Raw genomic sequence first — 15,036 nt, forward strand, 5'->3', positions numbered from 1 at the left:
CAATCTTAAAAACTATGAAGTTAGAGCTTTGAGAGTATTGAGCTACCCAGGTTATAGAAACAATGTATGCATTTTGTAGTGTGCTGCCAGTAATTTAATGGAGGAGTTGCAGAAATGCTTGTAAAAAACCTAATGTATACAAAGTGTCCAGAGAAGGAAAAATAACCGCTATCCATCATTAACATGAGCCCTAGGGAGCAGTGGTCTCTTGTAGGTAAGATGCAGCGTCTTCAGAAGCGCAGAGACCTTCCAGATTCCTCTCTTCAGTGTGGATACCATATTTGAAAAAGGTCTTTTTTGAACTTGAATCACTGCCTTTCATGAATGATTTCTCTATAGAATTATTTGAAAAGTGTTCAAATAAAAATGTATATTTAATAATGAAATACATTACAGGAAAGATTGTTTAGTATATGACAGAAAGGACACAAGTGAGCAAAGAATACTGATCTGAAACAAGACTTCAGTTGGTGGAATAGGCTGAGAGAGTTGGGATTGTTCAGCCTGGGGAAGAGAAGGCTCTGGGGACACCTTATAGCATCCTTCCAGCACCTGAAGGGGCCTACAAGAAAGCTGGAGAGGGACTGTTTACAAGGGCATGTGGTGATAGGACAAGGGGTAATGGCTTTAAGCTGAAAGAGGGTAGATTTAGATGAGATATTAGGGAGAAATTCTTCCATATGAGGGTGGTGGGGCACTGGAACAGGTTGCCCAGAGAAGTTGTGGATGTCCCATCCCTGGAAGGCCAAGTTGGATGGGGCTTTGAGCAGCCTGGTCTAGTGGAGGGTGTTGGAACTAGACTATCTTTAAGGTCCCTTTCAACCCAAACCATTCCATGATTCTATGAATATTATCATCTATACATATATGTATAGAGAGAGAGAGAGAGAAAGATGAAAACAAAAAGCCAAACTGACCCCTGCAGAAAACTGGAATAGCATGTAAACTTTAAAACTCCTATGAGAGCTTTTCTGGGTATCTCGTAATGTTACTGTACTCTTTGCTATTTCTCTGCTTTTGTTTTGGCTTCAGTTTGATCCAGATCCTGTTTTGATAGTTCTGATAAGAGCTTTCTACTCCTTCTACATGGTTCACTTATTGTGTGCTGTTGTATGTGTAAATAATGTTTGGCCCTTCCCAATGTAATGTCTGGAAACACTGTACAAATGTGAAAGCTTATTTCTAAAGCAGGTAAATACTTAGAAGAACCATCTAGTATTTTTTTCTTCAAATAGTGTTCGTGTATTTCAGTTACAGTTAGGCCACTACCAATTTTTCTACTAGAAGTGGAAGAAACAAATTTAAATATTACTATTTTAAAAACAGTTTCCTAGTGTTATACCTCAACTTTTCTGTAATGTGTAAGCTGTTAAAAATGTTTTAAAAATGCAGTCTATATAACTGAAATACATACAGGATAGTTATCAACACTGTGCAGTATTGGATTATGTGTCTCTAACATGCTTTTTTTGGAGTATATAGTATGTTTGTTTTTACAAAAGTCTGATTTACTTTGGGAAACATATCTTCTTAGTTTCTCTATCAGACACAATGGATGGCAGAAAACAGTACAGACTAAAGTGGCTGGGTGATAGGTAGGAAGCTGATTTTGGAGGAGGACTCATGACTGCAATCACCTATGCTTGTAATGGGAAGCCTCATTTCTCCTTTTAAGTGTGTTGACTAGATACTAAGAATCAATCAGGAAACTTCTAAATAGATTTATTCCTCTGTGTTATAGCAGCATTAGGTTTCATGGCTTTTCACTGTGCTAATCATGGCTGGTGTTACAGCAGGACTATGTAGTATAGACATCTCAATTTCCTTTACATTTCAATCTTTTTAGTATTTGTTAAAGCTATTCAAAAGGGCAGTAGTGATAGTTTGACAAATATATATACCTGTATGCTGAAAATTAGATGGTGTTCACTGCCTCACTTCAAAATAGACAAGTCTGATAATGAACCAGATCTCTGATTCTCTGAAGTAAAAGCCCTATTTCTTTACTTAGTTCAGTGAGCTAGTCATCCATTTAACATACATTCTATATACCTCTGAAGAACTGATACCAAAATTGATTTAGAATTAAGGTGTTGAATGTAGATGTAAAGTGTGGACGTTGAGTCTAAGTCTAGGTTTTGAACAGTTTAGAGGAAAACCAAAATATTTCACACCATAGAGTGGGAAATCTAGAGCTGTGCAGAATGCCCATAATGGTATATACATTGCTTATGGCAAGAGGAGGTATCAGTGTGATTCAGATCTAAGGATTATATGTTCTTGAGTCTTTGAAAACAGCATGGATCAAGTACCTCAACTGAAGAATGTACCAATAAGTACTTCTGTCTTCACGGTGGTCTCATCATAATTCCCAACAGTTACGGATTTGTTTAACCCCCAAAGTGTAGATTGTAGGTTTTTTTACCTTTATGCTTGTTCCTACATTGTCCTGAAGTGCTTGAAGACCTAGAGGTCCCAGTCTGACTAGAATCGTATTAACTTAGGTGCTGAGGACTTCATGTTTAGATTGAGTGAATATGTTAAAGACATAAATTGTCTCCTATTACATGCAGATGCCTATCTCCACTAAGCAAAGATCTAAGATGAAACGTTAAAATGGTACAGCAGTCTTCCTGTATATACTTTTGGGCTCTCCATGCCACAATTGCAGATTTGGCTAAATCTGAGCGTGACTTGTTAGAGAACCGCATTACCTGATGAACCAAAAATCAATGTTCTAGAATAAAGTGTACCCGAAGTAAAAATTAAGTAATGCGAATGCCTAATGGAAAACATCTATGGAAGAGGGAGGTAGTCTTCAGTCCAAGCAATTCCTTATCCTGTTCTACAGGAGTGCTTGGACCAGTTCAACTCCGGATGTCAGAACTTTTTAAAAAATGGTGAGCTGCTGCTTTATTTTTGCTTGTCTTCGTGTTGCCTTGGGAACCTCGAGCAACATTTGAACAGAATAGTGTTTAAAAAAAAATCCAGAGAAACCCCCAAACTTTTAAAAAAAGAACATATGGATTCAGGGTAGACCTCTCTAGAGAACCAGAATCATAATTTGATTGCAGGAATAGAAACATTTCTCCTTTTTCTCATGTTTGTATACCTAACAGCATTGAAACCTGGTCTTCAAATCCGCAGCCTTGGAACCACGGGCTTTCTGAAGTATCCTTAAAAGCACTGGCAACTCCTGCTACACAGAGAAAAATAATGCTGCTCCAGCAGGCAGAATGGGATTTTTTCCCAAGTATTCAGTATGCAAGAAGCTCTCCATGAGCTGTGTGGACTCAGTTGATTACCACCTGTGCCCTACCTTTTCTTTCATGAGCAAAATGGTTTTAAAGTCAGTGAACAAGGCCTTATCTCAAGGCCCTATCTCCCTAGCAGAGAGGGTTCAGGCCAGAACATGGCATAAAAGTGACTGTGTGTGACATCCTACTGCACATAGAGAAGGGGAAGATGTATACTTGCATATTGCAACCTATTTCTGTGGTTATCCAATCTTGAAGACCTAGCACATTCTAATGGAAAAGTGTTCAGGTGGCAAAGATCTTTTCACACTGCATTCAGAGAAGAATTGCTAACTTCTGCTTCAAGGCTATTTGCCTATGGAATAGCTTGTGATTGCTACATGGTGTTTGTGATAAATTTAATTGAAGCAAATGTTTCAAATGGGAATAAGTATAGGTACCTTGCCCATTTATGACTCTGGTAGAAGTGCTATCCAGCTGTTTTAATGTTAGGTTGATTGCAGCACCTGCATGGCAGATGGTTAGTTGGCAGAAGACTTGAATGACAGTTTTGGGTCTTTCTATGTGACAGTCTGGAATTCTGTGTGATATTTCTGATATTCTCTATGTACGTATTTAAAAAATGTTTTGAATGTAAAGTAGATTGCTCTTTACTTTGTCTCTTTGCTTCCAAGAACTTCCAAAAACTGTAATCACAGAAGGTCATTAATGTGAAAAGCTCTCCTGCAACTCCTTTGGGGAAGTGGGATGGCTAAAAACTTGAAACGACTAATGTCGTGGTTTAACCTGGCAGGCAGCTAAAACAACCACACAGCTGTTTGCCTGCTCCTGCCACCCCCTGCCGTGGGATAGGGGAGAGAATCAGGAAAACTCTAAAACTTGTGGATTGACATAAAGACAGTTTAATAGGACAGAAAAAGAAGAGAATAATAATAATAATTATAAAAGAATAATATACAAGTGATGCACAGCATAATTGCACACCATTCAGAGCCGGTACTCAGCTAGGTCTTGACTTGCACTGCCTCCCGGCCAACCCCCTAGTTATATACTGAGCATGACACCATATGGTATGGAATATCCCTTTGGCCAGTTTGGGTCAGTTGTCCTAGCTGTGTATCCCCTGCCACGTTCTTGGGTGCCCCCCCCCCCCATTCTTGTTGGCATGGCAGTGTGAGAAGCTGAAAAGTCCTTGACTGCTTAGCAATAACTAAAACATCAGTGTGTTATCAACATTATTCTCATCACAAATCCAAAACAAAGCACTATACGAGCTGCTAGGAAGAAAATTAACTCTATTCCAGACGAAACCAGGACAACTAAGTACAAACTTTTTGAAAGAAAATGAAGGAGCAACTTGGAAAGCACTGAGAGAGAGAACAAGAGTGATTACTTTTCCTAGAAAATCAATGTATTTGAGTGTGTGACAAGTAAGAAGAACTGCTTCATGAGAAAAAGGTTACAGAAGGAAATCCCAGATTCTCTTGCGTACTTCAAACTATATGCAAAATATTATTGAGTGGTGAAATAGGAAATATGCATACGTTTGTTTGGACAGTTATATGTTAGCATAGCATTTGTATGGAGTTATATAGAATAATTTCCTTCATAAACTGTTAGCAAAGGTTGTATTTCTGCATAGGTTTGACCAGCAGTTGTCCCTGAAGAACAGTGATGGATATGGTTATACCAAGAATACTGGTAAGAGAGGAAACAGTATGGAGTTTGAGGATGACTCGCATCAGTCCTCAGTACTTAAAAGCAGCTGGATCCTTATATTACTCTCTATAAGGATTCATGCAGTGTCTGTGCCCTGGAAATATGTTGGAGGGACTAGTGAAAGGACGTAGCTAAAGAGACTCTTGAGAATACAGAGGTCTGGAATAGTGGAACACGTGAGACATCATCCAGTAGTTTCTGTGTGAATCCACGTGACCTCTCGGAAGTACAGCAGAATGGTCTTTTTACTATGTTGGCTATCACAGGACAGCGCTTAGCATCAAAATAGCTGTTCCTGCTTGTGAGGTTCTCCTAAAATTGACTAGGTGAAGTGGCATTATACTCTCCACTCAGAGTTTACAACTTTGACCTTGTTCAAATGTAATATTCCCTGGGGACAATTTAACTTTGAATATCACCAATCCTTCCTCGGTAGCAGTCTTGCATACTGTGCAACTAATCTTTGACGGGTTTGTAAGGGGGCATAGTCCTGACTAGTGCTAGAATTTTAATCCAGGCTACAGGATTTTCTACAAAACAAGGAAACAAAAATGATATGAGCTTGCATAGAGAGTTAATTCTTAGCCAGAGAAGGGAGATGCGTAATTTGCTTTGGGCTTTTGCTTGTTCTTTTTGCCTTCTGAAGAACCTCAAAAACTATGGTATTGGGTAACAGATAGCAAGGATACACAAGTCAGAACATACTTATTTGTAGGATATATTTGGTTGCATGAAACTTGCAAAAAATTATATTTCTCTGCAGCTTAACTGGACCCACTGTAGTACTATATTTTCCAAATAATTCTATTGCCAGTGTCTCAGTGTTGCTGGTAACGTTTGTTTTTTTCTGAACAGAAAATATGGTGACGTGGTTGTGTATGCCTGTGCGTATGTATGCTGTGAACAGTCTACTGTAAATATGCATGTGTGGTATACATATGTGTAACATAACAGAGGCTTATCTGAGTATGAGACACACCCAGTTCTTATAAATGTTTCCCTAATTTAAAACTATAAAAGATGCAAGAACTCAGCATAGTTTTTTGATGAGGATGAAATTTTAAACTATGTCTAGTATGTTTCTGATAATTATTCATGGAGGCCAGGTTGTGTTTTTGGAGGGGACCATTGTTGTCTAATTGATGTTTTAGCTTGTGAGCTAATGAACTGAAGAGTTTAAAATTTTTATTGTTACAAATTTTTATTTTAGTCAATGTCTGTTAGAAAGACAGGCATTAATAGGTTGGTAATGATGATACTGTTGAATCAAGAGATGGATTGCTACACTAAGGTGCTTTAATTGTCATAACAGTGACACTTTAAACAAGTTTTCAAACAATAGACTATAGTGTAAGTATTTGCATCACTGTTACATACTCACCTGTTGACCAGTGACACTGACTTCAGAAAGGTCAGTTCAGGGCTGTTGTCACAGATATGACAAATAAATAAATATTTTTTTCACTAGCACTGTCCACGGATTTAATTGTGGCTTTCCTTTTTGGAGAGAATGGAGCTGAAATTAGTCTTAGAAATGGCACAGCAGGATTTGCAGCTCTTTGGCTCTGATTGCACCAATATGGCACTCCTTAAGCTGCAGCAATAACCATAAAAAGGAAACTGGCAATAAAATTTCAGACTTGCTTTTGATTTTCTTCCTCTGTATTTTCTTAGCATTGTTTTAGAAAGACTTTACGCTTTTGGTGGCATTGTATATTTCTAGTATTGTGATTAAAACAAGTATATGACATGCTAATTAACCAAACAGTACACTAGAAACACACCATGACTTATGACTCATCTCTGAGAAACACTTCATCATGAGAATTTGAACAGGATATCATTTATTTTTTTCCTTCATGCTTTGTAAAGATTAACTGTGATGGCAGATAGATGGGACTTCTTGGAAAAATAATACCTTGCATTTTGTTTCGTTTTTAAGAAGGATGAGAAAAGATAATTTCCTAAAGTCCTGAAGAACAGAAATTTTATTTATGATGTAACTGCTGATTCTGGCACAAAAAAAAAAGTTTACTATCATAAGCCAAAGGCTGGTTTATTCTCAAGTGTTCCCGATGTCCTGTTATTTTTGGGCTGTCTAAGCCTGTAATGCTTCACCTTTTCTGTGAATTAGTGATCTACTTTTGAGGTGATGATGTCTGATTCTTGGGGTTTGTCCTGTGCACATGTTTCTGTTCCAGCTGAAATGGAAATAATGCTAGGATGCTAAATATCTATCTCAGTAGAGGGAGATGAGTAAATGATAAAAAAAAGATCTGGGGAGTATCACAGAGAACTGCGTGGTAAAAGGTCTGTGTGTGATTCTGGTCATCCTTGCCCGAGAAAATATTTAGGGGGGGTGTTTCTGCATCTAAAATAAAGCTCAGGGTTTAGATATATTAGAATCCAGACACTAGTTTGGGGAGATACAGATTTTTGAAATGCAGATTATCAAGTACTGTTATTTACCCAAAAATGTTAGTGAATTCAGTGTCTCTCCCTTTTGCTTTCCATAGGACTTTGATGCAGTCTTATGCTTTTTGCAAATCTAAGCTGATGTTGCTCTTCATCATTACACATCTAAATGCATTTTGATATTTGTCCCTAAGTCTGCATGGTCAGATGGGAGTTAGAATACATGTCATACTCCACATTCAGCAAATTGCTGGGGAGAAAAGCTTCTACCCCAGAAAAAGCTCTGCTGAATTGATAAGTAAATGTTCTGCATGTTTACTCCATAGAAGCAGCAAAAGGTTTAAAAGGTTTGTTTGGTTGTTTGTTTTGGTTGTCTTTGGTTGGTTAGTTTTTGTTGATGGTGGTTTGTTTTGTTTTTTTTTAAATAGGAAAATGGCCAGATCCAATCTACGTCTTGCAATAGCTAACCCCCTGTGTATGATTGCTGTTATGGAAATAACTGTCTTTTGTAATAATAAACTATTTCTCTCAGGGAACCTTTTTGCAACTTAAGCAATCCTGCAAGAAATTAAGTGTTTCTTCTGGCTGAAGAAGGGTGCCAGATTCATGTACTTCTTTAACAGCCTTAGGAAATTTTTAAAAAGTCTTTCACTTGAACATGTGTGAAAAAACAGCTTGTGAGCTTCCCATCACAGTCACATACTTCCTGAAAGAGCCATGAAGAAGTTTGTGTATGAGCTCGAGGTCCAGATAGGAGAAGATGAGAATTAGCACCAAATTTTTATTGGGAATCCATCATATAGTCCTACAAAAAATTTTTATTGGGAATCCATCATATGGTCCTACAAAAGTTTTTCTTAGGGTCTGGTTGATTACTTACTGGCGTATAGCATTCCATAATGTGGCTTTGTCAAATTAAAAGTTAGCGTTTTCCCTTTTTAATTAATTAATAGAACTAATCCTAAACCGTCATTTTTCTCACTCATGCAAAATATTTGAGTATGATTCCTCAGACCTTATGGGATGGAACATTGACTATGAGTGTAGATATCTTGATTTTAATATATTAAAATCGGTAATTGTCAGCATGATCTTCGTGTGTGTTTGGAAATAAAATTTCAGGCTTACAAAAGGAAGACCACATTTTTAACAATGAAGCTGCTCTTTCCATTCTGTATTGCTTCTGTTGCCCTTAAGATATTGAGGTGAAGAAATAAAGTAAATTCCATCAGCTAAGAATAACAAAGATAACAGAAACACATAAATCACGTATAAATAATAGCAACACAAGTGAACTGAGGATTTAAAACAATAGTTGCGGTCTCTAACAGCAGGAGTGGATAAAAACAGAGCAATGAAATGCCCTTTAATAGTGTTGAATAATTATTACTACTGTCTAAGTCAGCCAATTTTTAAACATTGAAAACTTTTTGCATGCATATGCATAGCGTCTTTTTTGAGAATCATGCCTTTTTCTTTGTATGTTAATTGAATAAATAAGAATGTATAGTTTGAGTCTTAGAGGCTGTCACACTACACTTTGATAAAATAATTTGCTTTATTTGATCAATCAACAGGGTGCAAAATGGTTGAATATTGTTTTTATGCTTAAACCTATACTGTGAATTCCAATATTGCAGTGGTTAAAAGATAATTTAACCTTTGTTTGCTTGTTTGTTTTAATATAGTTTACAATATTGAAGGTGTATCATCGTTATTTATGTTCTGAGGACTATAGTTAAGTTAAAAAGCCTCATGAACACCAAAATATAGGGCTATTTTAATGAAAAATTTTATGCTTTACAAGACTTTAAAGCTTCATATATAAAATATTTGTAACACTGAAGTCTTTAAGTTGCACTTAGTGAAGCATTAATTCACATATACTAATTGAGTAATTATGAATGTGTTGCTGTGGCACTCAGCGCATTTATATGCTGGGAGTGAAAGTGGGTTGTTGTAGTTTGACTTTTTTGTTTTTAAACTCATTTTCCAGTGGACCGAATATATTAGTGATGAATGTGCTGTGAAACTAACTGTTTGTTTCCAAGCTGGAAAAGTTTCATGGCTCCAGCAATTGCTAGCCATTTTACCACACAGCATCCATCATTTTGTCAAAGTTTTAATGTTTTCTAGTGAACCACCTACGAAAGAGAGGAGGAGAAAAGAATGACAAAACAGCCAAATTCTTTCATTCCATGCCAAAAAACTGACTGAAGTTTATCCCTGTTTGCCCTTGGAACAATTAATGTGACATTTTCCCGAATGCCATACTAAATTTGATTGTCAGTTATTGAAATGTATGTTTAAATCAGCAGTGATGAAACTCTAAATGCTTTTTTCATTAACGTCGTTGAATCCTTAACCCACAACCTTTGACACATAACAGAATTAGAAAGCCTTTTGGACCATTTGGCTGAAGTTGTGCCCTCACTACAGTATCTCAGTTTGCTTGGAAACATGGCCTGCCCAAATGAACTGGTCTGCAAAGACAAGGATGAAGACGACTACCAGAGGTACAGGTTAGTGCTTTCACTTGTAGGTATGATCAGGTTACGTCAGTTTTGTTTTATTACCAGAAAAATGTTGACCTAAACCCAACCCTGAGTCTCAAACAAACATCTACTCTCTTCTGAAAGCATTGTGGCATATTCTGCCATGAAACACCTGGGAATTTGAGTAATCCCATTTCAGCGAGTTCACTCTCAGCATCCCTATTTCAGGAAATATTTCAGTACTGTACAGCACATGTTTGAGTTGAGCAAATGTGCACAGGATTTCCTGCATGTGGGTGCTCGTACGTGTCTACTTATGGCCTTTCCTTCTTTAAGGCTAAGGTAAGGCAACATTTACATACACTAAGGGTGACAGTCAATTTAAAGAAAACCCAACAAACCCACTACACGCAGATAACCAGTTGCTGCCTCCTCTGCTAACATTCGATTATGGTGATAAGTTTCTTCTACTATAGTTATCGAGGGACTATTAAAGAACACAGAAGAAAGGGCTCTTCCTGTATTGTGCTGCTCTACTCAGAGCAGTTTAATTTACTGTTTAAATTTAAATCAAAAAAACCCAAACTATCTCTATAATGTAATTTTAATGAGCTAGATTACACAAATGTCATCTGCAAATTAATATTGAAGCCTCATAAAATACTGTATGTACAACTGAAATGTTGCTAAAAATTACAAGGGTTATTTTTTAAAAAATAAAAATACTTGTGACTGATGGTAACTGACAGTATAGATCTAAAACTTACGGAACCTCTGCTGAAGTGACATAATTTCCATAGCTATAACCTTTAGGCAAGAGAGACATTGATTATAAAATTTAGAAAAAAAAGTAATTGGATTTCTTTTTCCTTCTTCACATCTGATACAAGATTTCAGTCTTTGTGTGCTGGCATTTTTCACATCGGCTGAAAATGGCTGTCTGAGGCAAGTCAGAGCCAAGCAGCACTGGTCACCATGCTGCCGACCTTGCCGAGCCCGAGCTTCCTTTTTATTAGCAGATCACCCGTGGTATTCAGAGTTATATAATAAAACTGTGATTTTTATCTTTGTGTAATCCAAACTCTGCTGTAGAATTTAGTATAATACAATGCAAAGTGGCTGAGACTGAAAGCAAGTTCAGTGGGAAGTGGCATGAACTCGGTGCACCACTTTATTGCTCATAAATGCTGTAGGTTGAAACAGCAGCACAGCTGCTCTGGGTGTGTGTGCATATACTTTTTTTCTTTGATCCAAATTTTTGAGAAGGATTTCTAGGTTATCATTAACTTTCAACTTCTAATAATTCAATTTTTGAATCCAGCTTGGCTATAGCATTTTGGTTTTCACCAAGTAGAGCAGCCTAGGTTTAATAAAATATTTTCCCATTGCTTTCACACTTAAGTGGAAGGTGTGCCTACTATCCAGCTTACGAGTGTCTAATAGTCCTGTCTCTATGTAAATTTATGTGACATTTGCACTAGACAATTGCTTAAAAAATGAATGATATTTCTACAGTTTACTGTTTTTCATTTTAAGTATGTTTTCTGACAATGTGTCTCCTATTAATCATTTAAGCAAAAGTAGTATGTTAAAGGAGCCATTCAGAGGCAAGAACCCATGGTTCATTTAGTGCTGTCTGAAAAAATTCTTTATTGATTGACATCCTCTGTGGTTATGTGATGTAATATTTATAATATGTCACACGGCTATACATCAAAACAAGCATGTCTGTTGTTTCATTTCAATGCAAAAATGTTGATTTCAAGGAGGTCAAGGTAGTTTTAGGTCACATTGTGGCAAACCACCATGTCAAAGTGTGACGTGATTGTATTTATGTATCTGCTGGAAACTGCAATATTGCTTCCATTTTCTTTCCCCTCAATTTTTCAAAAACCTGCGTATTTTTTCCATGTAAACTAGGTTAATTAAAGCTCTTTTAAGAAAGAAGAATGGACTTCTAATTAGTTGAATGATTTATGGTTCTGCTGCTATAGCAAAAGCTTCCTGATCCTTTTCTGTAATTATGTGTTACATTATATGAAATGTGTTTGCCAGATAACATTAGACTCAAAACTCAGAAGCACCTATCCATCTATCTGTCTGTCTGTCTCTCTGTCTTTAAGGGAATATATTCACCTACATGGTGGAACTGATTAAAAGTACTCTGCAAATTTTACTCTGAATAGCTAATTCAGAGTTTTGAATACCTGTTCTGAAGGATCTTGGACACAACTGTTTTCTTCCTTCTCTCAAACGTACAGATTTATCTCACTGATTTAACAGCAGCAAAGTCTCCTGAGTGAGAAAGTATTTGTATTTTACCAAATGTATTGCTTCAAATCTCAAAAGCAAACATTTAGTATGGCCAGTTTGAGCATTTTTTAATTGTTTGAAGTGATATTTTTTTATAAGTTTTTTTCTGAGAAAATTTGTCACACAGAAATCATCAAAAGATTGCATTTCAGTGAACCTGAATTATGTAAACATTTTGCTTTACCACAAACTTTAACTGGTTTTGTTTTGTTCTGAATAGGAACTTCTTTTTGTAAATTTTTGCAGTGACCATTGGAACCACAGCTTCATTTTTCAGTGAGCTTTAATTTCATTCCTACTGAGTTCAATTAGAGTTCAGGCTATTTAATTCCTCAACCAGAAAGAGGAAAGGTGCTAGAAATCAAAGCCTTACTTAATCTTCTCATTCCAACAAACTGAAAAGGTCTGTAAAAACCCCAAAATCTCAACCCTAAAAAAATGTGGAAAATCAAATTTTTAAAAACTCAAGGTCCAGTGATTTACTGTGATATTAGTAACAGAGATAAAAAGTAATATTGCATCTTTTAAAAATAATTTTTATACATTTTCCAAGTATTTAGGATAAAACTGCTGTTTGTCAAGAAGTTATGATCTGGTTCCTCAAGTAATCCATTGGTATGCCATTTCTATGAATTTCAATACTACTAAAGCTTTTCCCAAGTTTTTCATTAAAACTGGTTTTATACAAAAACATTGTTGTGATTTTTTCCTCAAAGTAGTTCTTTTTTTTTCTAAGAAGAGTTGTAACATTTGCGTGGGATTTTTTTTTAGAAAAACAAAACCCCTGGTTTTTTCCATCCCTCTTATTCCTCCTTATCTTTCAAATGTGTAGAAGAACAAATTGATGAAAACATTTCTATGTTTGTTATTGGAATTTTTGCTTGCACAGGAAAAGAAAATGGAAAGTTTTCTTCTGAGGTATTTTTATAAGCAAACTTTTTTGTTTCATTTTAAAAACTCATGGTTTTTTTCATCATTGTAAAATGGCTTTAGTTTCTTTCTATGGGGAAGAAAAAAAAAGTAGTGTTATAAGTTCTTATATTTTATCTTATGTTTTAAGCTTCCCGTATTTGGGGGGTGATATTTTGAAAAAGGAATATCTTGAGGGTGAGGGAAAGCAGAGTATTTAAAATATAATGGTGATAAGAAAGTTTTATAAGCTTTTGGTTCAAACAGGAAGCAAGAAACACAGAAAAATAGCTTGCAAAACAGTGCGTCCTCTAAAATAACCTATTCTACAATCTCTACTTTGAAGATTGCGTGAAAGCAAAGGTCATGACCCGGAGATCAAAGTAACAGAAGTCAACACAGTAATTGCTGGTTGCTTCTCTTGTACCCGCACTTGGTCAGTCCTGTGGGTGTATTGTTTGCAGTGAAAACTTCAAACGCGATGTTACTGAACTGTGAAAAATCATCTGGGTCAGAATGTATTACAAAGCATTTGCAAATGCTGCAGGTGACCTCACCTATTTTCATTAAAGCGATATGATTGTGAAGGATGTATGCCGTGTGTGAAGTTTTCAGTGCTTGTTCACTCTTCTTTGCTCCTTATTGACATTTCCTGGAATGATGCATTCATTAAGTGCTGTTGACATGGAAACAAGGGCAAGTGGAAACAAATGCCTGAGTTTATTTTAAATTAGCTTAAAAGTACATATACTAGATATGCTATCTTTGGCAGGGGAGCAAATGGTGATAACCTTATGAAGTCCTCTTAAGATATAACGGCAAGAAAGGAAGTGCGTGCATTTTGCATGGATTAGCTTTTCAAGCTAAATCAGCTATTCCCATCCCACAGGTTTGATTCTGTGAAATGCTGGGTCATCTTATAGCATTTTTTGTTTCCTTGCAGCTTTGTTTTCTTTTATTGTGGTTCTGTTTTGTTTTAGTGTTTTTGGGTGGTTTTTTTAAATTGAGACAGAACCTACTCACCTATTTTAAATAATCTTCCTATTGAATTTGGATGGTAACATAAATACATCTTCAAGAAGCCATAGGAGCCTAGAAGTCCTTAGTAATGAAAATAATGCTAATATAAATCAGTGAACTTACTGTTGAGGCTCTCTTGTAGCAGGAGGGATTGAAGTCTGTGGTGCTTTTGTATATGTTTTTTTAGGTATTTAATGAGATGATTAGGGTATTCCCTTGCACTTGTATAATCTATGAATCTGTGCTACTTCACTGTTTGCATGGGGCCTTGTCATTTCTACAGTACCTGGAAGAAAAAAAAACCCTGTGTTTGTTAGACATCAGACGGCCACACAACTTCCATCTAAGATTAACCACTGTAACAATTTATGAGCACGGGCTTTTATAATGTTGTTTTCAGCCAAATAAATTGAAGTCCGTAATACCCCGATTTGTCCATACTAACACAGTAAGTCATAACATAACTACAATTATTGTTACATGTATGGAGACACACTTTTCTATTTCATAGAGTTGTTTGCTACATTGAAGTAGAGCAGAGGATGTTAAAGTATTAGGAGGCGGTCTGGATTTCTGAGTGACTTGGGAGTCCCTCAGAATTACGTGGTCATCACCAAGCAGTGGCGAGGTTGCACAGAGGCTTTGTGATCCTCTGCCAACATCATGCCCTCTATTCTGGAAGACGTTGGTTTAAGTTTATGACCTGGCTTCTTAGCTCTGTATTGAAGAAGTTTTGTTGCAGACAGAAATTCTGCAACCAGCAATATGCTGTTTGGTGGGGTAAGGATTTGGGGGTAGGGGTTAAACTTTTTGATGGTGCAGAAGAAACAATTACAGGAGATAATCTAGTTCAGTGTCATAAACACGTTTGCTTAATCCTTCTGATTTTTGTTTTCATCTCTCCCCAT

The 15,036-nt window shown here is 36.5% G+C and overlaps 1 protein-coding gene across 1 annotated transcript in view; it reads left to right on the forward strand.

Moving 5' to 3' along the window:
- Positions 1-15,036, forward strand: part of LRMDA (leucine rich melanocyte differentiation associated) — a 700,198-nt gene that overhangs the window by 398,714 nt on the left and 286,448 nt on the right. Inside the window, exon 4 of the mRNA XM_054831401.1 lies at positions 9,779-9,913. Within this exon, the coding sequence (XP_054687376.1) occupies positions 9,779-9,913 (135 nt within the window). The remainder of the gene's footprint in view (positions 1-9,778; positions 9,914-15,036) is intronic.

Source organism: Grus americana, chromosome 7 (assembly GCF_028858705.1).
Source record: "Grus americana isolate bGruAme1 chromosome 7, bGruAme1.mat, whole genome shotgun sequence".
NCBI classification, from domain to species: Eukaryota; Metazoa; Chordata; class Aves; order Gruiformes; family Gruidae; genus Grus; species Grus americana.